Source organism: Chionomys nivalis, chromosome 19 (genome assembly GCF_950005125.1).
Source record: "Chionomys nivalis chromosome 19, mChiNiv1.1, whole genome shotgun sequence".
Taxonomy (NCBI): domain Eukaryota; kingdom Metazoa; phylum Chordata; class Mammalia; order Rodentia; family Cricetidae; genus Chionomys; species Chionomys nivalis.
In genome coordinates, this window is record NC_080104.1 from 53,298,903 (window position 1) to 53,325,146 (window position 26,244).

The 26,244-nt window shown below is 41.2% G+C and overlaps 1 protein-coding gene across 2 annotated transcripts in view; it reads left to right on the forward strand.

The window, feature by feature from the left end:
• Nucleotides 1-26,244, forward strand: part of Specc1l (sperm antigen with calponin homology and coiled-coil domains 1 like) — a 106,251-nt gene that overhangs the window by 62,542 nt on the left and 17,465 nt on the right. For both annotated transcript variants that reach the window (XM_057751045.1, XM_057751044.1), the window contains 3 exons: nt 4,922-5,005; nt 7,340-7,496; nt 11,121-11,223. In XM_057751045.1, the coding sequence (XP_057607028.1) occupies nt 4,922-5,005; nt 7,340-7,496; nt 11,121-11,223 (344 nt within the window). The remainder of the gene's footprint in view (nt 1-4,921; nt 5,006-7,339; nt 7,497-11,120; nt 11,224-26,244) is intronic.

Below are 26,244 nucleotides of genomic sequence, written 5' to 3' on the forward strand. Positions count from 1 at the left end.
AATCAATTAAAGCAACACATATACAGAAAAACTTCCCACACCATGAGCCCATTTCTCATAGGGCACAGATCTTTTGGGCACCATCTTTCTCATAGATTAAAAGATAGACAGTTATCCCTTTCCTTTAAAATGACACCTGAGTTAGGTTACCATGGATATAGGAGACAGTACATTGGCCTAGACAGGTAAGCTCCAAATAACAAAGCAAAGGAGGAAGGAATTTCATGGCGTTAGTGCAAGAAAAGTGAGTGTGTCTTACCACAGAAATTGTAAGTGGGAACACTAAGTGGTGCCATCTGGATCTGGCTTTGATCTCCCGTCAGCTGCCCTCCACAAACTGTTGCTGGGAAAGGAGCTCATGAAGAAATCAGAAGGAATAGGAGGTGTGACCACCATCTATAGCTTGCACTGTTGCTCTGGGAGACATGGAGAAACTGGGACAGAGTCATGACCTTGGTACCATTTTATTCCACTTGAGCATGACTTGAGCTGGGCCAGAAAGATCTGTGACTATTGAAAGGGCCAAAGGAGTTGGTTATCTCCTGTCTGGGAGAATCCCTTTCCTTAGAAATCTTTTTCCAGTATTGTTCTACATCTTGGCTTTGTGCTGTTAGCCCATTGGAGCCTCAGCCTCTTGTCATGGAGGTTTCCTATCTCTGGTAATGTAGGGTTTTTGTCTTGCTTTGTATTCTGAGTTGGAGTGCTTTGTTCATCTCCAACCACTTCCCTCACTTGGCGGTGTTCTATCTTAGGAGCTTTTTAGGAAGCTAAAGTCATCAAGGACACCCATGGAGCTATGGACCAGGAATCTATATTCACTTCATGCCAGGGATATGTCTCATTTACTCTCTTTGTCACCCTCCGGATGTCTTGATCCATCAACAAATACTTTGTGATTCTTTGCATTTGCTACCTTGGTCTTATATATAAGAGTTGGTTCAGTATTTTCTTGTGCCTTCCTGGCATTGCCAAAAAAAAAAAAAAAAAAAAAAACAACTTTCTGTCCTGAGGTTCTTATCGATCCAAAGAGTCACTCACCCTAGATCCCCCATCACAACAGGGGTAGGGCATGCCTCCTCCAAGGGAGAGGATCTCAACCTCATCCCATGTACATTTGAAATCCCCTAGAGCCCCCAAATTGTAGAAAATAAATACTTTTGATGCCACACAATGAAACAGTAATTTGGCAAGTCAGTTTTCCTTTTTTCAAATGGAGGAGACGTCCCCACACCAGGCTAATGAGCACCTGCCAGAATGGCTTCTGTCTTTCCCCTCTGGTAGGTGATGACTGTGTCTTCCCATTGTTGGGCACTCAGCTTCACAGTCTGACATGCTGGCTAATTGAATTAAAGGGGGAAATGGGTAGGCCCTTCTCAGGCTGCCTTTGATAAAAAACAGACGAGCCAGCCTGTGTCTCACAAGTGCTGTCTCCTTAGACTTTTCTAGACTTCTCAGACCAGTCTCATCAGTTCCTGGGTCCCAGAGCCCTTGCTTTTCCTCCCTTGAATACTTTACCACAGAATAGTAATTGTCTTGTTTTTGTTCTAGATTCCAAGTTCTGCAAGGGCAAGCTTTGGTTTCCTTTCCTTGACCCTTGCACTAAGCTTAGCTCCCAAAAAGTGGTAGATGCTCAAATGACAATGAACGATTTAAAGATAAGGCCAGTGGGGTTTCTCATCAGATAAAGGTGCTTGCTACCAAGTCTGGGGACCTGACTTTGATACCTGGAACCTGCGTGGTGGAAGGAGAGAACCAGACGTCAACAGAGTAGACTCTGTCACTGTAAAATAATATACACTAATCCTATTCCCTGAAGAAGGCTAACCCAACTCTTACCTGCAGATGAAAGCAGCTTGTTTACTACAGACATAAACAGCCTGTGTCTTACTGTGGCAGGTGTGTCTCAGCTCAAGTTTTTGGAGTGAAATGCTTTAAGAAATGCCAGTAAACTGCTTTATGACTGTTGAGTCACTATAGATGATTTTTTTTTTGTACCTGGGGATGGAGCCTGGGGTCTTTTTGCACCTGTCGAACACCATTGTGGAGCTGCTCCTCTTGTCTTCCTACACATAATCTTAAGAAGAGTAATTTAGCCAGGCATGGCGTTTCATACCTGTAAACCTGGGACTTGGGAGGCTGATGCAGGAGGACAGCATTTGAGACCATTCTGGGCTACGTAGTGAACTTCTGCCTCAATAAAATGAAATAAAAATTAGTTTTTGATACATTTTTGGAAAGGGCAATTGGGTTATGGCAGGCAGGGAGCACATGCTGAAATGAGACATGGGTGTGGACCTTTAGACATGCAGTGTGAAAACACAAGTGGTCTGATGTGTTGGGTATTAAATTTCATGAAGTTTTCCCCAATTGTGTGCATGTAGGGTAAGATTGGATAAGGGGACACTTCCATGCAGGGAATGAGCGAGTTGTGCGCTACCATCCATAACTGACACTCCTTAGTTTGCTTTTTGAGACAGGGTCGTATTGCATAAACGGCCTGGGACTCTCTATTTAGACCAGACTGGCCTTGAACTCATAGAGATTTATCTGCCCCGTTGAAATTAAATGTGTGTGCCACCAAAACCTTGCTAGACACTACTTGTTTTGTCTTTATAACTTTTGTTTTACTTTCTTAATTTGCTTTGTTGTTTTTTGGGAGACTGGACTTTTAAGGAAATGATCCTTATTATTGGTTTATTATTGACTAAATTTAAAATATTACGGGACTAGAGAGTTCAGTTGGTAAAATATTTTCTGTGCAATTTTGAGGTCTTCAAATGAACCCCAAGCACCCATGTGAAAAATTGAGCATGGTGGTGCACACTTTAAGCCAGCACTGGGGAGGCAGAGACACAGATTCTTGGGGCTGACGGGCAAGCCAGCCAGGCAGTGGCAAGACACTGGTATCAGTGAGAGATCCTCTTAGAAGCCAAGGTGAATTGCTCCTGAGGAACAGCACCTGATTCGACCTCTTGCCTCCACATGTACACACACACACACCACAACACGCATATATAAGTAAATAAAACTTTGATATCTATTTCCTCTTTCTGTTCTGTCTGTTAGAATTTGTGCATGCTATATTTTTCCTGTAAAAGTCGATAGGGTTTTGAACTCTGCTACTTGTAAGCTGTTTGCATAAAAATGATGTATGTTAAATGATAAAATCACTAATGATTTTAATCTGCATGTGTCCTACTCTTATGTATAATGTAAGCTATCCTTCCTACTCCCTGGGCCTCATAAGTAAAAAGGATCAATTTTTATTTCAACCTAGATGCTCCTAAGACTCTTGGAAAATATTACTTGGGGACTGTGGAGATGGCTAAGTGCTTAGGAGCAAACACTGCTTGTTCAGAGGACTTGAGTTTGGTTCCCAGTGTCCATCTCAGGTGGCCCATAGCTTCCTTTAATTCCACTTCCAGGGAACCATTATTTAGAAACAATGTTGTATGCCTTTACTTTTCACATTATGATGGTTTAAGAGTGGTATCATTTAAATTCATAAATTCTTTGGTTTTCCCTGTTTGTTTTTTGGTGGTTATTGTTGCCAATCATTGATCCCAGGGCCTCATGCATACTAAAACATGCTTATTGTTGACCTGCTTTTCCAGTCACTAAATAGTTGCTATGTTTAAAAAAAGAAATAGGTGGGCATTCGTGGAAAGCAAGGCTAATAATAGTCCTTATTAAATAAAAGCCTTATTGTTTAGTTTTACACTGGTCATTTATCCCTAACATACCAGATCCTGGCCAGACAGAATACATACATTCATATCTTCTAGGCCGAGGACAGCCAGTTGGGTTTGTAGTTGTAGATAAGACATGTACAGGAAGAGAGAATTAGCAGGAACAAAGAGATTTCCCCAGTGTTCCCAGGAACTAAAGAGACTCCTAAGAAAGCTTGTGTTCAAGAACCAGGCTGAAACTGTAATAGAGGCGGTATCTGATTGTGCCCTGTTAGCTGCTCAGGAGAGATGAGACTAGACTGGCCCTCAGACTCGAGCTCACAGATGAGGCTGTCGAGGCTCTCAGCCCCATCCTCCCTGGAAGAGCCCCTCCCGAGCCCCTCCTTCACACCCTGTTGTCCATATAATATACTCCATGTTTTATCAAACCAGGTTCTTGTTTCTTCTTATTTGTGTCTTTGCTTCTATTATTGTGTTACTGAAGTGCAGTTCCCAGCCCCCCCTCTTTTTTTTTGCTAGTAAGGCCCAACTTAATAACATTATATATTTCTTTTTAAAAAGAATTTATTTGACTTTATTTTATGTGCATTGGTGTGAAGGTGTTAGATCCTTAAGAACTGTAGTTACAAACAGTTGTAAGCTGCCATGTGGATGCTGGGAATTGAACCCAGGTCCTCCGGAAGAACAGCCAGTGCTCTTAACCTCTGAGCCCTCTCTCTAACCCTATCCATTATATTTTTCAATCCCCATCTCCTATCTGAAATAAGAATGAATTATTCTCCTTCTATAGTTGTGTTATGTGTTGCTGTTATGAAATTCTAACCATACGATGGTAATCCAGGTTTATTTGTGGATACACGTATAGGGGATGTTCCCTCTAAATAGGCACAGAGGGGCAAGGTTTTATTTAGTTTGTTCCGTAGGCCCATGCAATAAGGGACCTCTTAATTTTGATTGAGTTGCTTTGAAGAGCTAAGTGGCACAAAATGATTTAGAACAGTTGTGTGTAGCGTGTCTCACTGTCATCTCCAGAAACACATTATTGACCTGGAGTGTTTTACACAGTCTTTGTCTATGGAGGTTATTTTTAATAAATATGCTGTCTGGGGGTTGCAGGGTCTTGGATTAGGAAGAGGGGTGAGCCTCAAGGTAAAGAAAAGTCAGTCATCTTTCTTGTACTCTGACCACCTCAGCACTCATAGTTCTGTTTCTGACCTTTCCACTTGGTGCAGAGCATCTTCTAAGAACGTCTTCAACTAGCCGGCCTGCTTCTCTACCCAGAGTCCCTGCCATGGAGAGTGCCAAGACCATCTCTGGTAATGACTTTTGTCTCAAAAGTTATTTTAAAAACTCCTGCAGAGGTTTTCAGTTGCCTACATCATGGTAGATGACACGTGAAGGCGCATCTTTGCGGAAGTTGATAGAGCTAGGTGTGCAACGACTGATCTGAAGAGTCAGAACACCGAAGAGTGTCTGGGAACTGACTGTGCCAGTGTGATAAAGCCAGGCTACAGCAATGACTTCGAAGGCTTACCGTGGTTGTCTTCTGGACTAACTCTTCTGTCTTTCAGTTATTCATACTGTTTTCCCTTGTGCCCTTTCAGTTGCACCCGGAAAAGAAAACTGATAACCCTGCCATGCTATGGCTAATGTCCTCCATTACATGGAGTGAGCACACACACACACCTGCCGCCTTTCCTCTCACCCTTGCTCCCAGCTTACTGTAATGAAGGCTTGTCAGCACTGATAGCCTCAGCGGACGTGTCGCTTCAAACACTGACCTAAGACATGCAGCGTACTTGAGAAAAGGAATAGCCACAAAATTATGCTGAAAAACGTAGTATGTTATTCTAAGATCTCTTAATAGGAGAAGGCATCTGCCCCTTCCAGGTCTTTAATGTAACACATTCCTAACGCTGCCCATGTTTGTCCTGACTCATCCAGACCTGGTGTGGCAGCCAAAGTGAGTGTATGCCACAGGCAGCATACCTGTGCCCGCTTGCAGAGGCGAGGCAGGAAGGCTGCAGACTTCCAGGACAGTGTTTTGTTTTGTTTTTCCTATGTCAGGCTTGCAAAATTATAGATGACTGACTTGTTACCTTTTAGTTTTCTGTCTTCCTTGTTTGTTTGAACATGGAGCCTGGCCCAGAGCTGCATGGAACTCTATGAAGAAACATTTTTGCTTCTGCCCCTTTAGCAGTGTCTTGCTACATTTAGAAGGGATGTGTTTAATTGTGGGTGCTGGGTAGGAGTGAATAGTTGCAAATGTGCTCCCTCTTGACTTTTAATTGTGTCTGTATGGTACTCATTGTGTACCTGGTGAGTGCTGCAAGGCTCTTGTTCACAGAGACGTAAGACAGTTCATATCCCACTACCACCCTTTCACAGATTGTAATTTTTTATTTTTTATCACAATGTCTCATTCTGACCCCATGTTCATGGTAGTCCTCCTGCCTCCGTTTTGAAAGTATAGGGATTCTAGTTATAAATTCCCAGCTGTCTAAGTGTTTTGAATGAAAAGTAAATACTGTCCAGTCATCAGTAAGATCAAGTATTAGTTTTTTCTTTCACAAGGTATTATTTGTTCTTTAGGAATCATCAGAAGAAAATGTCAAGAACTCAGACAAAAAAACCCTTAAAACATATATATCACTTTATGCTTTTTAAAGATATATAATTATAATTTTTCAATATATTCACTACATTTCAAACATTTGATGACGCATTCTGGTCTTTTCTCTAAGACAACCATCTAGATGTCAAAAAATAAGATAACTATTAATCTTTCCAAGATATTTTCTTCACAGAGTTTTCATACCTTTTAAAAAACTGAAATAGATTTCATACAGTATACTCTGATTCTATTTCATACTGTATGTTCTTACATTTCCCTGTCCAACTCCTCTCAGATTCTTCCCCACCCACCCAAGTCCACACCCTTTCTTTCTCTCTTATTCGAAAACAAACAGGCATCAATAATAATAGTAACATAAAAACAATCCAGAATAGGGCAAAACAAACAAACAGGAAAAAATATCCAAGAAAAGACACAAGAACATATGCAGAAGCTCACACACACAGAAACCTTTTCTTAAATTAGAAAACACATTGTGTTTGTTCATCGCACATGGCACCATGTCACATGAGGGTTTTCATACAACTCTAAGGTGATCATGTTCCCCATCTCCCTCCTCCATGATTTGTTTCCCTTTAGTTCTGGTTGTTCCCCTGGACAGTTCTGTTTCCTGTCATGTGTTCTTCTGTTAGGACCTGTATAGCATCTAGAAACCACAAACGAGAGAAAACATGTATTTGTCTTTGTGAGACTGACTTAATTTGTGTAAATAATATAAATGTTGTGAGATCATCTTATCTAGAGTCTTAACTGCATCCCTTTCCCTGCAACTGATGAAGTCTTGTTCTTTTGGCTGGGGAAAGAAATCGGCTGTGTATATACATCACAGTTGCTTTGACACCTGGGCGGGTTCCATAGCTCAGCTAATGTGAATAGTGCTGCTGTCCACAGTGACAGCCAAGTAGCTCTGTGCTGTATTGATCTGAACAGCCGGTAGTTCTAGCTGTAGTTTGGCGTGAAGCCTCCGTGAGCTCCACAGTGGCTGGACTGCTTATACTCATGATCACTTTCACAGTGTCTCGACGAAGTAGTGAAGAAATGAAACGGGACATCTCGGCGTCTGAGGGAGCATCACCAGCCTCTCTCATGGCGATGGGCACCACCTCACCACAGCTCTCCCTCTCCTCCTCCCCCACGGCATCAGTCACTCCGAGCACCCGGAGCCGAATAAGGTAGGAGACATGTCCTGTGTATCTTTCCTGGCCTTTCCAAGCAAAGGGTCGGCTTACAGATCAGTGCTGTCTGAGCACTCCCCTTTCTCTGTATTATTCAGTGTTGACTAACTGCATGCTTTTGTTTGGTTTTAAACTAGAAATGACCAAGTAAGTACAGGTGAGGTGTCCCTGGTGTCAAAAGCCAAGAGCCTGCCTTTTTGTGTACCAGCATGAAGGCCAGAATGTTTCAGACTTTAGATTTTCAAAATAGAGATGTTCTACTGGTAAATTCTATGTGAATACCCCCAAAATCTGGTGCTTGCTTTTCGGGAGGGTGTAGCTCAGTGGTTAAATACTTGTTAGTAAGTGAAAAGGCCTTGGGTTCAATTCCCAGTGTCCTAAGTAAATAAATGAAGTTAAGGGAGGGCTAAGAGAAATCAATGTGAGTAGAAGTATGGTGTGCCTGCGGTCTCAGCCTTTAGAAGATGGGGGCAAAATGGCTCGAAGTATGAGCCAACCTTGACTACTTAGGGAGGCTTTGTCTAAAAAAAAATTAAATTAAAACAAGCTGAAAAGGCTCTGAAATCTGAAATACTTTCTGACCTTATATTGTGAAGTTGAACCACGGACATCCTGTTAGAGTATTAGAGAGAGCTTCCTAGGTATGTAGAGCCTTGGTGAAGCCTTGAGGATTGTGCATAGGGACATTATTGGCAGGATACATAACTTGAATAAACATGGGAACGGGATGAGTAAGCATATGGTCAGGGATGTGATCCATGGGGCAGATACAGAAAGTCACAGAACGATGTCTCTACTGTCTCAGGGTGGAGAAGATGTTGTTGAGTAGCTAGCTTTTTAGGAACCTTTTCAAAGTCATAACAGGTCTCTTTGGTGTGATTAAGGGTTATCAAGTGGAGTGAATGAATTGAGATGATAGAAGAAATTTTTTCTTCTTCAGGAGAGTCCAGGGAACCATCTTAAAGGATATTTGTTCTGGTATTGTGGGTCAGAGTTATCAAGTCTGATCAGGGTCCTAGCAGAGTTGGAAAGCTGAAGAAAGGTGGGGTCCAGGAAGTGTCTGCAAAGGCGATGGTTTTAGCAACAGGTTTTTATGTAAGGAATCCAGGCATAGCAGACATGGCAGACGTGAGAGGCAGCTCTGGTTGTTCAGATGGACATCAAACATGATATTACGTTAATCATTGTCAGCAGGACATGAAAATGTGAATTTATGTTTTGTTTCTAGTTCTTTATGGCAGAAGCTGCTTAACTAAGTAAGAGTTCAGAGGAAGGCAGGGATGGTGACACATACTTTTAATTATAACACACAGGAAACAGAGGCAGGTACCTCTGAGTTTGGGCCAGCCAAGACAGATAGTGAGACTTTTTTTTCCTACACAACACACAAAGTTTAGAGAGAAAAGATAATGTCAGAAATCTAGCATGCTTTATTTGTAGGAATGAGAAAAACTTTTGGCTCTGTAGGATTAAGAAAAGAAGGACTAGGAAAGGGCTTCAGAAACTTAGCTGTATATCAAGTTTTAGGGTTAGCTTTAAATTAAGAACTTTTCAAAAAATTATCATTGTAAAGAAAGGAACTTGCTTCATAGCCTAGGCTGGCCTTGAACTTGAGATTCTCCTACCTGTTTCCCAGGTGCTGAGATTATAGGCTATGCCACTATGCCTGGTATATGAACTTAACTTTTATTTGTATTTATTTATTTTAAAAATTGCCTTTATTTTTTACTTTATGTGTGTGTGTTCCCTGCATGTATGTCTGCGAACCATGTGTATGCAGTGCCCATAGAGGCCAGAAGAGGGCGTTGGACCCCCTGGGCTGTCAGTGTGGTTGCTGGGAATCAAACTTGGTTCCTCAGAAAGAACAGCCAGCACTCCTAACCTCTGAACTATCTCCCAGCCCCGTGAGCTAACTTTTAAATCCATACCTCTTTGGTGACCAACCTCTGAGGAATGTGCAGTATTATTAGTAAGTAGACAGTTCAAGGACAAAGTAGCTTGACCATCCTGCAGTGCCAAGGACTTGCCAGGCACAGTGGAGTTCGCCTGTGTCTTAGCACTCAGGGAGAATGAGGCAGAAGGGCTGAGCTCAGGAGTTTGAACACAACCTGGGACATAGTGAGCTTTCCTCTCAAAAATCGGGGTATACAGCTAGCAGTAAACACATGAGATAATTTTTAGAAGTGATAATATGGTTTTGTTTGTTTTGTTTGCAGTGCTGGGGATTGAACCTAGGGCCCTGTACATTCTAGGCAAGCACTCTAGCACCAAACAGCAGCCTTAGCATCTTTAAAAAAAATTTTTTTTATAGGTTAGTTCTTTGTTGTTTGTGTTTTGTGTTGGTGGTTTTTTTTTTTTTTTGAGACAAGGTTTTAAGACAACTCTTCCTGCCTCTGCATCCTAAGTACCCACACACAATGTAATATGTGTTTTTAATGTTTATTGCCACCTCTTTCCCCCCATACCTTTAAAAAATATAGTAAATTATTTTTATTATTTTACTTTTTGATGTGGGTGTTTTGCCTGAATGTATAGCTTTGCACTGCATGCATGCATGGTAGCTGTGGCTGCCAGAGGAAAGGTATTGAATCCCCTGGAAATGGAGTTACAGATAATTGTGAGCTACCATGTAGGTGCTGGGAGTTGAACCTGGGTCCTCTGGAAGAGCAGTCAGTGCTCTTAACCACTGAGCTATCTCCAGCCCTCTAGTTGGAGGCTGCTCGTTCATTTCCTGACCGCCCAGACTCCTTTCCCGGTGCCCAGACTCCCAAAATAATCACACAGAAACTATATTATTTTCAATACTGTTTGGCCAATAGCTTAAGTGTATTGTTAGCTAGCTCTTACATCTAGAATTAACCCATTTCCATTATTTTATATTTTACCATGAGGCTCGTGGCCTACAAGCAAGGTTCCAGCTGGTAGCTAGCAGTCTGTCTCCTACTTGCAAGTTGTCTTCTGTGGAGGCTCCATGACTTTTCCCTGACTCCACCTACTCTCTGTATATCTCTTTCAGCCTGGCTTTACTCTGTTAAGCCATTGGCTGAAAGCAGCTTCTTTATTAACCAATGGCAATAAAACATATTTACAGCATACATCACCTCCCACATCACAGCCTTATTGCCATCTCTTTTCAGTTTTATTTGTCTAGTTTTGAACTAGGCAGTGCTTTAGAATTTTTCATCTCATATAACCTTGTTCTTTATACTTAGAATGAGTGATTTTGGAATTGATGAGAGAATTAAGGTAGTAAAAAGAAGTAAAATAAACCAAAGCATGTTATGTTAAGTAAGATATTGAACCAAAGACCCGCAACAGTTTTCAATGTCGCTGGTGTCACATTGAGCACCCCAGAGTGCATCCTATTTCTTGTGACCACACTTGATGCAGGATCTCTGTTGCTATATGGATGAGGAGTAGTGTCCCTCCTCTTAGACTTGACAGCTGTAGGGCTGTAGGACCAGACTAAAAGCTGACTGTGAAGTTAAATAAAGAACTATGTCTTTCTGCAAAACAGCCTTAGTTTGTGCAGTTATCTATTCAAAGGTGTAATTAGTGCTGTGGTCTCTTACTGTGGTGCTCAAATATTTCAGTTTTGTGTTTCTTATTTTCACAAATTAGGGAGGAACGGAAGGACCCCCTCTCAGCTTTGGCAAGAGAATATGGAGGATCTAAGAGGAACGCCTTGTTGAAGTGGTGTCAGAAGAAAACAGAAGGCTACCAGGTAACCATGTGTTCTCTTTTTCCCTGTGAGCGAATGCTATGCCAACTGTCATGGCTGACTTTGTTCTTATGTACAACACGATTCTTATCCTGACATTTAGGAATACGTTCTCAGAGTCCATACTGAACTTGGTTGAGTGCCCCTGGGACAAAATAAGTTTCTTATGTTTGAAAAGTAACCAGTTTTCCAGGACTTTTGGTGAGCACCTTTAGAACATCTTCCTTGCTTTGTGCTTGTGAGTGTGTGAGGGGTGTGCCTTCGGGAGTTGCTTTTCTGCTTGCACTGTAGGCACTTTCCCCCCTGAGGACTTTCACTGGCCCTTACAGCACTTCTCAAGCCCGGGTGAAGGGCTTCTGTTGAGATGACGTGCAGATTAAAATGGAAAACATGCGTATTGTACTCATAATAGGTTTAGGTGTTTTTGCGTTCATAGCATTTTGCCTTTCCTGTTGTAATTTATGCCTCACTGTTTCCTATCTGAACTGTTTGATATCTTGTCACTCCTTCCCATCTTACTTCCAGCATCTTATTCAGGTTTTATTTGATGTGATATTAAATACAACTGAGAAAGAGATCTAATTCCACACAAATTGAATATATTTATTGTACTCCTAAAAAATGCGATTTAAATTTACCCAGGGTCCTCACATAGGATCTAAGTTAGAGACCTTTCCAGATTGCATCTTTTCCTCGTAATTGTGCAGGGAATGTCAGAAAGTGATTGGAGCTCTATATTCTTGGGTTCATGTCAACAAAGTAGCCAAGAGAACTAACTATATTCACAGAAAACTTTCCTGTGGAGGAAATAGCAAAGCAGTAGAGGAATCGGTGAACAAGATCTACCAGTAAGAAGCCTCCTGTGGACTTTAAGCAGAGACTGTCAGTTCATTTAGGATTAATGAGCCAAGTGTGTGCAGGAGATGCAAGGAGAAGGCAGTAGTCACTGAGCATCTGCCACCAGCCTGCCCGTTTCCAGCTCTTGTTAGCAAACGTGGAGAATAGAGTGAAGGTGTGAACAGGGAGCCGTGCATTGTTAGAAAAAATGTGAAGTGTTACAACTGCTGCGGGAAATAATTTAGCAATCCTTAAAAACATTCAGAATTGCCGTATTACCTGACAATTACATCTTGGGATATATATAAGCAGAAGACTTGAAAACAAGGATCCTAAGAGATAGCTTAGATATTCCTATGCCCATGGCACCATAATTCGCAGTGGCCAAGAGGTGGAAAGTATAAACATCCCAAGGACTTGGCAAATGAGTGGATGTGTAATGTTGGATCTCTGCCTACAGCAAAATGTTGTATGTGTATAATGAAAAAATTATGATACACATTACAATATAGATGAGCCTTCAAGGCTAGAGGAACAAACCAGATACAAAAGGACCAATTCTGCATGATGCTTATGTAAACACCCACAACAGCGACAGAAGTACACACAGGCAATCAAACCATCTTTGTGTGGGTCTAGGAGGGGTGGGAGCTGCTTTAGTAGTTGCAAGATGAGATGGCAGATGGTAATGGAAGTAGAATAGTGAAAATTTCTCATACCACTGATGGTTAAGATTGTAAATTGTATGTGTTCTTCATCAAATAAGATAATTACTGTTAAAGAAAGCAAAGGATTGTTACCCCAAGCTAGGAGGTTATTGTGAATATATTGTTTCTCTGATTCTTTCTGATTTTGTTTTTCCTTTGTATATAAGGAGGCTGCTGGTTTTTATCTGTTAATGTTGTGCCTGCAACTTTACTGAAAGTGTTTACTAGCTATAGAAGTTTCCTGGTGGAGTTTTTAGGGTTATTTATGTATAAAGTCATATCATCTCCAAATAAAGGTATGTAGACTTCTTCCTTCCCATTTATATCCCTTGATCTCCTTCCTTTCTTACTGCTCCAGCTATGACTTCATGTACTATATATTGAAGGGCTATGGAGAGAGTGGACATCCTGTCTTGTTCTGATCTCTGGAAATACTTGAGTTTCCTGCTGTTTAGGTTGATTGGCTCTAGGCTTGGTGTAAATTGCCTTTATTATGTTGAGGTATATCCCTTGTATCCCTAGTCTTGTTGGGTTTTGTCAAAGACCTTTTCTGCACTTCATGAAATGATCATGTGGGTTTTGTATTTCAGTGTGCTTATGTAGTTTATTATGTCTCCAGATTTATGTATGTTGAATATATAACCCCTGTATCTCTGGGATGAACCTAACAAATGATTATGCTGGAAATTGTGTTTGATCTGTTCTTGGATCCAGATTGCGAGTATTTTATTGAGAATTTTTGCATCTGTGTTCATAAATGAGATTGATCTGTGTCTTAGGATTTCTATTGCTGTGAAGAGACACCAGGACCACAGTAACTCTTATAGAGGAAAACATTTAATTGGATGGCTTATAGTTTCAGAGGTTCAGTCCATTATTATCTGTAGGTGGTGGCTGCTTGTTTGTTTCCTGGCTGCCCAGACCTGAAACAATCACACAGAAACTGTATTAATTAAAACACAGCTTTGCCTATTAGCTCGGGCTTCTTACTAACCAACTCTTATATCTTAAATTAGCCCATTTCTATTATTTTGTATTTTACCACGAGGCTCATAGTTTACTGGTAAGGTTCTCAGGGCATCTGTCTTCTTTGGGCAGTTATGTGGCGGTTATGTGGCGTCTCACTGATTTCGCCTTCTTTTCTCCTCTATCTCTACTTGGAATTTCTGCCTTGCTCTATTCTGCGCTGCAGTAGGCCCAAGGCAGCTTCTTTATTAAGCAATGTAATAAAGCATATTCACAGCAAAAAGAAGAGAATCCCATATCAATCATCTTGATGGGACATGACAGCGTGCAGACAGACATGGTTCTGTAGAGAGACTTAGGAATTCTACATCTTTGATCCATTTGGAACAGGAAGTGAACTGAGACACTGACTGTGCCTTGAGCATATATGAGACCTCAAAGTCCGCCCCACAGTGACACACTTTCTCCAACAAGACCAGCAGAGCCACACCTCCTGATAGTATCACTCCCTGTGAGCTTATGGGGACCAATTACATTCAAACTACAATTTTCTTTTTTTGTTTGGTCTTTGTGTGGTTTTGGAGTCAGGGTAATTGTTGCCTTGTATAAAGAATTAGGAAGTGTTCCTCTAGTCTATAATTTGTGGAATAATTTTCCAAGTATTGGTACTAATTATTCTTCAAAGGTCTGGTAGAATTCTGTGCTGATTCCATCTGACTTTGTGTGTGTGTGTATGTGTGTGTTTGATTGGGAGACTTTTAATTATTACTTCTATTTCATTCAGAGCTATGGGTTTGCTTGAATTGCTTATTTGTTCTTGATTTAAATTTAGTAGATTGTATATATCAAGAAATTCATCCATTTCTTTTAGGCTTCCCAGTTTGGTAGAGATTTTTAAAGTCTGTCCTTATGATTCTCTGAATTTCCTTAGTGTCTGTTGTAAAATGCCCCCTTTCGCCTCTGATTTTATTAATTTGGATCTTCTGTCTTTTTCATTTCATTTATTCTTTGTAATTTTTTTGCTTTTATTTCATTGATTTCAGCTTTGAGTTTGATTATTTCTTGCCATCTACTCTTTTTGAGCCAGTCAGTCACCTTTTATTGGACATTAGTTCTCATGATTTGAGTCGTGATTTGGAGATTCAGCCATGATAGAATTCTGCATGAATGGTAGCTGAGCAGCTAGTTGTGCTAAGGTGTGTAACACTCTTCACACTGATCTCTCTTCATGGGGCTTACGTCACCACTCATGTTTGAGTTCCTTGTAAGAAATGCAGTAGCTGAAAACCAAATAGGCTGCCAGCACCATGCTAAACCCTACGATGCTGCCTTTCCAGATGTTGATGTACTTGTGTTGCTGGCTGTATCCTCTCTGAAAGGCTCCCACAATGTCACTGGAGCTGAAATTCTGTATCAATAGCAGCTTGGCAGCTCTCCATGTTTAACCTCTATGAGCTTCTCCTTCAGCGGCACGAGCATCAACCTCATGCAGTGTCCCAACCAGTGTGAATGCTGGGAACTGATTTCAGGTCCTCTGCTAGTACAGTACGTGCTCTTGACTGCTGAGCCATCGCTCCAGCCCCAGCCATAATCTCTTTATTCTAAAAGACTGATCTGTTAGAGCCCTTGATGTGTCAGACACCACGTAAGAAGTGCCAGAGCCCCTCTCCAGACTGGCTGTGTGTGGGGGTGAGCATCTGTGTCCTTAGGCACCAGCAAGGGTTCAGGCCTTGGCTCTCTGCTGCCTCACAGATCTGTTTGACTGTTGTGTGGAGCAAGAGCCATTACGTGACACCTAGTGTGCACTGCTCTCACAGACCCCAAATGAATCACGGATGCTTTATGTCAAAGAAACTGGCTAATGAATGGAGATAGGTTCCCTAATACTCATATCTTCTTTCATGAACTCTTTTAAGTGGCATCCTCACATTACTGTGCTGATCACTGTAATCTTATTAACCACGCATTAGGAAAATAAACTGTTGTGAATATACCTGTTATCTAACAAATACTTTTGTCTCCTTTAAGTTGTGCCCTGCCATTTATTAAGCTCTGTAGTTTTAGAACACCAAAGTTAGCACTGGAAGGACCTTGGTGCCCTGCTTTTGAGGGAGAGGAACCCCTGAAGGACAAAGGACTGCCTCGGTCATGTGACTCCACAGCATCTTGTTTGTTTCTGCAGCAGCACTGCTTTACTGTCGTAGGATGGAACTCAGGACGCAGCGTTGTTAACCGTTTGACTGCATCCCCAGTCCCCAAAATTATGCTTTAAATTTTCATTTAAATATGAGATTTATTCCAACCGATTTTTTAAAACTTAGTAAGTTTTTTGAGAATTTTATGCAGTGTATTTTGATCCCATGCACACTCCTCCCCCATCTCCTCCCAAATCTACCCTCCCCTTTCCGTATCTACTTCACTTTGTGTTTTCTTTTTTTAACAAAACAACAACAGCAACAAATATCAAGTCAGATTTGTGTATTCATGTACTCTTGGATGTGTGGCCTTCCGTCGAAGCATGGTTGATTACCAGGGACCACAGAAGGACACTGGCTCTGACTGTCCCTCATCTATCAGTTCCCAGTAGCTCCTCAGCCAGATTTGGGTCTGTGTTAACTGTCATCTGCTGCATGAAGAATGATAAGGGTTAAAAGATGCCCCAGTCCATGGATACAATGATAAATCATTAGGAATCAACTTACTAATACATCATTTTAGCGGTTTCTTTCCAGGCCCAAGACCCATGACATCTCCTGTTTCTGCTTCCCCAGAGACAAGAGGGGATACAGCTTTTGGTCTTCATGCTTATGAAGACAAAACTCTGCCCGTAGAGCCAGCTTCCCAGCCTGAAACCTTTGTTTTAGAGGAAAATACTCAGTTTCTAATAAATTACCATACTGAGAAATGAGTTAGCTTTGTCTAAAGGTAATGAAATCACTTAATCTAGTACAAAGCAGTTTAATTAGCACAGATTTGAGTCCTGCTTGAGGTACTTGAAGTTTTATTGAGAGATGTGCTCCATTAATTCATTAATACAAGATCGGACATAACTTTCTCAGTAGAGAATTTATGGACTCCAGTGGCTTCATCACCTTTTTTCCCTCCAGAGCTGAGGACCGAACCTAGGGCCTTGGGGCTCTACCACTAAGCTAAACCCCCAGCCATCACTCATGTTTCCTTTCTTTTCTTTCTTTTTTTATTTGGTTATTTGAGACAGGAGTTCTCTGTGTAACAGCTCTGGCTGTTCTGGAACTCACTCTATAGATCAGTTTGACTTCAAACTCACAGAGATCCGCCTGCCTCTGCCTCCTGAGTGTTGGGATTAAAAGTGTGTGCCCCCACTACCCAGTCCATCACTCATGTTTTTCAGAGCAATGCATCATTTACATTGTAACATCTCCTGCTCTGTGCTGGGTGGAAGTCAGGGAACAAAAGTGTAGGTAGTGTTGGGAAGCTGTGGTACAGTCAGTAAGTACACGTCAGCACTTAGTGACTGTACCACACTTATGTGGACTCTGTTTAGTTACAGCACAGCAGTAGGCCCAGACCTCTGCTGAGACTCCCAGTTAAACAAAAGCTGTCTAGGTTACAAAGAAAGGGTACCTTCAAAGGCATCTAACCAAGGCAGTTCCTGCCGAACTTGAAGAGAAGAAAGCACCTCTAGTTGAGTTCATACTCACCTATTTGTTTATCTATTGGCTTTTTTTTTTTTTTTTTTTTTTTTTTGCTTGATGACATCAATATTTTTACTTTGCTGAGGATTTCTTTAAAAAATAAAAATCAAGACTGAGCCGGGTATGGTAGTATTTGGCTTTTATCCCAGCACTCACTCATGAGGCAGAGCTTTGGCGGGGGGGCCTCTATGAAATTGTGGCTAGCCTGGTCTACATAGTGAGTTTGACACCAGCCAAGGCTACATAGTAAGTCCCTATCTCAAAAAGGGGAGGGGTGGAGAGATAGCTCAGTGGTTAAGAGCAATGGTTGCTCTGAGGACCTGTGTTCGGTTCCCAGGACGTACATGGCAGTTCACAAGTGTCTGTAACTTCAGTTCTGGGAATCAGATGCCCTTTTCTGGCCTCTGTAGGCATGAATGTAGTATGCAGGCAAAATATTCATGTATATATAATAAAGAATAAAGAATAAAAATATTCTTTAAATATAAAAAAATAAAAATAAAACCCAAAGCCAAGAATGAATATTGTGTTTCCTCAAGTGTTTTATATGTGCCTATTGAGTTGATCCCATGGTTTTTCTTTTTTAGTTTGTTGATAGAAGAAATTAAAATCACTCCTCTTTGAATGTTAAGTCATCTGGATTCCCAGGACAAACATTAATGGTTAATGGAGTGTATTTTCTCTTTATTTTTAGAACCTGTTAAGGATTTATTTAGAAATTATGTCATTTTGTTTCTGTCTACTTTGTCAGTATATGGTGTCAAGAGATGTTGACTTCCTTGAATAAATTGTTAGGAATTACCTCTGTAGGCTTATGGAGAGATCTGTATAGAACTGGCATCATTTTTTTTATGTGTTCAGTAGAATTTCCCAGTGAAGCCTCTGGACCTGGGCCTTTCTTTGTGGGGAAGTTTTTGATATAAATCTGATTTCTTCAACAGATACAGACTGTTTATTTCTTTATCTATGAATGAACTTAAGTTTTAAGAAATCTGAGTTGTTGAATATTGACAAAGGTATTCATAGTATCTGTAGGATTCCTTTTATATATAATAGTGCAATTTTTATAGTGTCTTTTTTTTCCTCAGACGAATCTACCTAGAAGTTTATCAAATATATTTTTCTTATCAAAGAATTGGTGTTTGGTTTTGGTCTTATATTCTGTTATTTTTAATTTCTGTCTTATCAATCCCACTGTAATTGTTATTTCTCGTTCCTTTAAGTTTTATTTGTTTTTGTTTTCAAAGGAGGAATATCTTGTTTTGGCTCATGTTTTCAAAGTTCAGGGCTTGATCACTCAGCTCCATGAAGCCGGGCAGAGTGTTGTGGTTACAAGAGTGTGTGGTCGAGCGCCGTGTGTGGCAGGTGGAACTGAGGAAGGCTCATTTGCATTTCAGTTTCTTATGGTGAAAGTTGCTATCTTGATTTGAAGACTTTTATCTTTTCCATTAACATTCTATAAGTTTGATGTGTTGTACTTTAGTTTAAAATGCTCTTAACTTTTCATTTCTTTCCTTTTTATTTTCATTTTATTTTGAAACAGAGTTTTACTCTTTGCTTAGGCCTGGACTCCTGGACTCAAGCCATCCTCCTGTCTCAGTATGTCAAGTAGTTGACTAATTTAGTCTTCTGACCCATGGGCTACTTAGAAGAGTATTGTTTGGTTTCTAAATATTTGAGGATTTTTCCAGAGATCTTAGTGTTTCTAGTTTAATTCCATTGTGAGTAGAGAATCCTTTCCAAGTTACTAAGACTCAGACTATGGTCTGTCGTGTTCAGAGGAGCTTGTCTTCTGTGTTGGAGACATGCTTTGTAGATGCCGCTTGGTTTCATTGTGAGAGTAGTGCTCACAGCTCCCCATCTGGCTTTTGCTTACTTACTACCACTTGTTGAGAGGAGGGCGTTAGAATCTCTTGACAGCAGGTTTCTCTACCTGTAGTTCTAACGCTTTGGAGCACTTTGACACTAGTTGGCTGTTGGCTGGTTGTTAGTTTCTTGCTGTATCTTAGGCTGGCCTAGAACTTGAGATTCTCTTGCCTCAGCCTACCACACACTGGGGTGGCAGGTGTGCGCTGCTTGCCTAGCTCCAGACACTTATGGATCCATAGATGCTCAGGATTCTTTCTCTTGAGAAATTTGCCTCTGTTGTTATGAAATGACATTTTCATTCCTGATGATATCTTCTATTCAACTTTCCTTGTTTGTTAATAATATACCTGCTTTCACTTTCTTTTATTCATTCAGCACAGTATGTGTATTTCCGTGTGTGCGCATGTGCGTGCCTGTGCCTGCACCTGCTGCATCTGTATTTATGATTGTGGAGGCTGGACATCAACCTCAGACATTGTTCCCTCTGTTGTCCACCTTTGCCAAGAGGATTTATTTATCAATTATGTGTATATGTATGTGAGTATGTGCGTACGTACAGGTACCCTCAGAGTGCATAAGGAGCTGTTGATGCCTTGCAGCTGGAGCCGTCTGACATGGGCGCTCAGAACTGAACTTGGTCCTGGAAGAGCACTACACTCTTTTAACTACTTCTCTGGCCACCACCCTCCCTCCCTTCCTCTTTCCTCCTCTTTTTTTAGAGTCTCTCAGTGGCTTGAGCTTGCTGATTAAGTTAGGCTGATTGATCAGCGAGCCCAGGGAGCCCTGTTTCTACTTCCCCAACACTGGGCTACTGGTCCTGGGTACTGGGCCTCATACTTGCACAATAAGCACTTGCCCAGCCTCACCATCTACCCAGCTCCTCTGTTGTGCTTCTTTTTGGTTGGCAGATAATTTATTAGTATCTTTATTTTGTTACTGATTTTTCTGAGGTTTATACTATAAATTTTATCATAATTTACTTAAAGCTTGTTCTAATTTTCTTTAAGAAAAAAAGATAGCAGCTTTGCCCTCTTTGCTTCTTCTTTCTCTGAAGTATTAGTCTCCTATTGTCTACATGTGTTACAGACCTGAGAGTATAGTATTGGAAGAAGACAAGGAGAGCTGTTGTTAGCAGGAGGACCACACACCCGCTATTTTTACCTCATATTTTAGCCTCTTTTCATGAAGAATATTTCTTAATTTATTATTTGCCTTTAGATGATTTCCAGTGTTCTAAATGGTTGTTTTTGAAAATTTGATCTTGTTTTGAATTTGCTTTTTAGGGGAAGTATTTCTCTCTCCTTTGCTCTACCACAGCCAAAAATTTCCTAGCATGCTTTATTTTGGTATTCTCCCTGTAACCTCAGTCCTTTTGACTAAGCAGAGTCAAAGACAGGAACTTAATGTTCATTCTTTCAGGGGTGTGTGTCTCCATGGTTTAGAGTCCACATAGTGACAATAGACCATTCACAGACAAGCAGAGGAAGGGGAAGCTCTTCCATAAACTGTCTGAAGTGATCACGCTCATCTCTCCAAGCTTGTCAGTTGTGCATGTGTAGGCGACTCGGCCTTTAAAGCTCAGGTTCCTCCCCTTCTGTCCGGTCCACATGCTGGAGCAGAGCAGGACTCAGTAGGAGTTGAAGCCTTTTCAGCCGACCTGTTCCTTGTTCTTGTTCCTGTTCATCCCTTAGGTTTTACAAAGAGGACTCTTCCAGAGAGACAGGGCAGTGTGAGCCGCCCCCATCCATCCTTCTTTCTCCTTTCTCTTCCTGAGACTGCACCCCCCTCCATGATGAGGATTAGGGCCAGGCAAGAGAGGGTGGATTGAGTCAGGGTCGGCAGGCTGGAGTCCTGCTGGAGACACACAGTCACAACTGCATATTATAATCCGTTTCCTCTCCTACAGCTGACCCCCAGGTCACAGGAATGCCTTCCCAGAGCTCAATTAAAAAGGTGCAAGTGTAGATAAGGTTCTGATCGGAATCAAATCTAAGTTGAAAGTCTAAGTCTCTTCATTTTTCATTGAGTTTTACATGAAAACTGAGTATGTAAAATAATCTTATTGTTTGTAAATATTACTGTGTTCCAGGGGTTAAAAATACTTTAACAAAAGGGAGAAAGAATAGTCCAAATTGCAGCCCCACCTTGCTTTCTGTGGGATGCTCCTGCTAAAATGTGGTACCGTGAAGCACAAAAACGCCAGTAACGTCTTCTGCCCTGACAGTAAGAGGTCGTGGCGGACAGACAAGAGCTTCACATTTCTATAAGGCGCCACCAGGGAGTAGGAGCAGCCCAGGGCTTTTCCTGGGCCTGTGTGCTCTGTGTGCTGCAGAGGTTAGATGGTGGCTTCGTGGTCACAGTGGAGTGAAAGAGCTGTTTCCTGTTTTCAGGGGATTCCTTTTCATGCCAAACATAGCAGCCGGGAAACAGAGTTTTCCCAGAAGCAAGTGTGCTTACTGCGTTTTGTCTAAACATGATTTTGACAGCAACTATTAACATTTATTTCCAGAAATGTCAGTGCTATAATTTTTAAAAGTTAATTTCTTAGTACTGTTACATAAATTACTTTGATCTGTGTCTTGTGTTTTTGTTTTTGAGAAATGAGCTCTCACATTGTAGCTCAGGCTGTCTGTCCCCAAACTTGCAGTTTCCCAAGTGCTAGAGTTCAGTTATGAGCAATCATACCTTGCAAGTGTGTTTTAGCACATAGAAGATGAGACTGCTCAGTCACCTTTTACCCTCCCTGGCTGACACAATTTGATCTTCCTGCATAGGTGAGGAAGTAGAGAAACAAGACCTATTCTTTGAATACCAACTTTGAATGTTTTCATTGTAAGTATTTTTGGATTTGAGGAGCTGTTTGGTAATGATGCCCTACTAGCTCTTTGGTGGTCCTGCCCTGCATACAGCAAGAATAGCTGCGTGGAGATAAGGGTTATTACTTCACCACCAGGGTGGGTTCTCAGAGGCCCAAAGAGAGGCTGGCCTGGAGAGTTCAAATGGATTTTTGGGTCCTTGTCTTTCCACTGGATGCAGAAGTTCTGTTCATTTCCCATGCATTTTGCCTCCATGTAACTTCCACCCGCGATGTAGAGAAAACCTGCTGAGCGTAGTAAAATGTTTGGTTTCCAGTGTTCTCGGTTAGCTTTAAAATAATTGTCTTAAGGATGAATTTTCTTAGATAAAAAGCAAGGCACTAAAGCCACACATGGTGGTGTATGTCTGTGAATCACTGAGACACTGACTCAAGAGAAGATATAGTGGAAGGAAGGAATATGGCTGTCTCAAGTCTGACCTAAGAAATTACACTGTTGAGAGACACAAATGTGGTCTGTGACTTTACAGTTGGGCCTCCAAGCTCTCAGCTGCTGCCTGTTTATATACTACACTACCCCCCAGCAGCATTCTGATTCTTCTGTAAGATTCCATAAGTAGGTATTTTTATTATGAACAATGCTCAGAAATAGAAGGGAAACCAGCTAAGCAGTGTTTTCAAGATATGCTTAATTATTTTATTAAAAGCAGAATCATTAAGTTGCCTGATTCAAATAGTTTTTAAAATATCATTGAAGCCGGGCGGTGGTGGCGCACGCCTTTAATCCCAGCACTTGGGAGGCAGAGGCAGGCGGATCTCTGTGAGTTCGAGACCAGCCTGGTCTACAAGAGCTAGTTCCAGGACAGGCTCCAAAACCACAGAGAAACCCTGTCTCGAAAAACCAAAAAAAAAAAAAATATATATATATATATATATATATATATATATATATATATATATACACATATATATATATATACATATATATATATATCATTGGAAATAAATATGTGTAGTGTGTTTCATCTTGTTCAGGATGCTAGCTCAGTGGTGCGGCAGCTACAGAGAGCTGAAGTTTGACACATTGATTTCATTATTTACATGATTGCCTTGGATTTCATAAATGAGGTTAGCCCGAGGGCATCCTGGCTATTTAGGGTGACCTCTCCATTTGTAGAAGCAGCTTACTTATAAAGATCGCCACGTCCTGATAAATAATTATGGAAAGGACAGTCAGCCATTAGACTTTGTCAGGAGTGGAAGAGAAGGAGGTTTCTTTCTGAATGGGCTTTTTAGGTCTTGAGAAAGACAGCTGGCCTGCGCATCTACAAGCACCATCCAGAACTTAATGGCTTCAGATAATGACTTCATCTGTTTAGCTCATCACTCTGCAGCCTGGGTGGGGCATAATGGGCATATCTCTTCTTCATTTACTTTCCTCAGAGGTGGCTCAGTACTGCCTGGAGCTGGAATCATCTCTTGGCTATCTCCCCCAGGACTGGTGGTTGGTGGCTAATGCCTATAACAGAGCCTCTATACATAGTTCTCCTAGCCATCCCTGCCTTCTGGGGGCACGCGTCATGACAGAGACAGGTAAAAGTGTCTCTCCTTCCGCGACCTAGCCTTGGTCAGAGGGGCCTTTCTGCCCTACTATTTTTCAGGCAGTAATGAAGCTTTGCCTGTTTGGGTTGGGGGCGGGGACGACGACAGGAAAACAGGTGGCATGTCTTGAGAGAGTTGTGACAAGTTTTAAAGAGAATGTGGTCCAGAAAGATTGCTGTAGCTATTTGCCCCAGAGACTTCTTTCTCTTATATAAGTAATCCAAAAAGCTAGTAATATGACAGGCTGGACACAGCCTTATACTCCTTTTTAAAATAAACTTTATTTATTCATTCATTCATTCATTCATTCATTCATTCATTCATTCATTCATAAGAAGGAGCAATCTGGGGAAGTAAAGCAGTATGAAGCTGAGAATGAAAGTCTAGGAAGAATTACACATGAGTCAATCTGATGGGTCTGCAGGACTCTGAAGCACTTACCCAAGATGTAGCTTGTATGCTGGAACACAGAGGGAGGTGAGCCCTGCCTCTCAGTAGCCGTCCAGAGTGTCTTTCCTCAAATGTCACCTTTTTTATCAGGGGTACTTGGGCTGTGTCTGTGCTAATTATAGACCCTCCTACCGTGGTCTCCAGACCTTGGAGTGCAACTGCACATCACCACCATTGGCACAGCTCTGAAAATGAAAACTGAGAATTTCGAGTTCCTGACTGTTGTTTGTGGACCCTGGAATGCCTTTTAAAAAGAGATGTAATGTTCTAAGGCATAATTGATAAGTCCTAGTAAGCTAGATATGAGTTTATAATTTAGTAACTCACGCGTTTTGTATACTTGTTAGACTGTAACCACAGCTAATAGGCACACTAGTACACGAAGGTCCTCATGCATTGTCCCACCTTTCATCCTTGGTTTCCAGACAGCCATCCGTCTGCCGTCACTGTGTATCATTTGATGAAAGTGGAGAAGGTTTACAAGGAGGGAATCTCCTCTTTCCCTTAGCATTATTGTGAGAATCATTTGTGCTGTATGTATTAGTAATTCATTTCCCTTTCTTCTGAGTAGTAGCCCGTTTATAGATAAATGTACCACAGTGTGTCTGTTCATCTTCTAATGAGCATTTGCGTTATTTCCCATTACTGCTACTCTAAGTTAAACTCCTAGGTACCTTCCTGTGCATGTGTTTGTAAACGTAGCTGCTCTTATAAAGTATCATAGATAAACAATGTATCATTTACAAATAAACAAAAGTAATTCTTTTAGATCCAGAGGTAAGATCCAGAGTCTGAGATCAGGGTTTCCAGTGGTCAAATTTTTGTGAGGTTTATGCCCCAGGTTGCAGCTTGCCATCTTGTATCTTCACATGACAGAAGAAAAGATCTGGGAGTCTTTTGTTTATGTTTGGTTTTGAAATAGAATCTGTGTATCCCTGTCAGGCCTGGAACATGCTGGGTAACCAGACTGGTGTGGAGCTTTCATTGATCTCCTGTGTCTGCCTCTCAAATGTCAGGATTGCAGATATTCACTGCTATATCTGACTTGGAATTCTTTTTCTGTTATTATTATTATCATCATCTTCATCATCTTTCTCCTCCTTTCCTCCTCTTTCTCCTCTTTTTAAGGAGACATACAGATTCAAGCAATCTTCTTGCCTAGCATACCACTACCCCCCCCCCCACACACACACACATACACACACTTGAGATCACGGGCATGTACCACTGTATCTGGCTTGGAGTCTTTCAGGACACTAATGCCATTCAGTGCTCTATTCTCATGACTTGATCACTTGTCCAAGCCCTGGCTCCTTATGCTATCACCATAGAAGTTCAGGTTTGAATGTGTGGGTTTGGGGGGACAAGAGCATTATCTGCATATCTTAAATACATGTGTGAAGGGAGAGATCTGAGGTGAATTGAAGCAGCTTAAGAAGCTGCCAAGCTGTCTGTTTGAGGGGCAGCATCACTTTGCTTTTCCACAGATGTTGGAGGTTTCGGTTCTTTCCTATCCTCACAACACTCTGGGCAGCTCAAGGCTTTCATAAAGTGTGAAGGGAGCTTCCTTGTGGTTCAGTTCTTCTAGTGTCTTTTCATATTCTTGTTTGCTCCCATATAATTATTCTTTTGCTTGTCTGTTATTCTGTGTTGTCTGTCGACTTTTTTTTTTTTAATGTTCTGAGTTCAAGCCCTTCATAAAATGGCTGACTTTCAAACATTTCCTCAATTTGTACAACTTGCCATTTTTGCTCTTACTATTTTTTGGAGGGCAGAAGTTCTTGATTTTAATAACATGTAATTTATGAAATTATTTTTAATGGAAATCTTTTATGGATGCTTTGGTGTTACATATAAATGTTTGACTAACCCAAAATCTCAAAGAATTGTTTCTTCTTTTTTCTGGAAAGTTTATACATTTAGGTCTGAATTCATCTCTGCATGTAGTTTAAGACATGAATTGGAGTGAACTTTGTGGCCTGTGGCCTCTTAAGTTGGGGAGGATTGTAGATGGTAGAAAGATTTAAAAGCATCTTAAAGACAGAGTGCATGGTCACACTGATGCATACAGGGTGTCCTACAGTATCAGTGGCCGAGTAGTGTG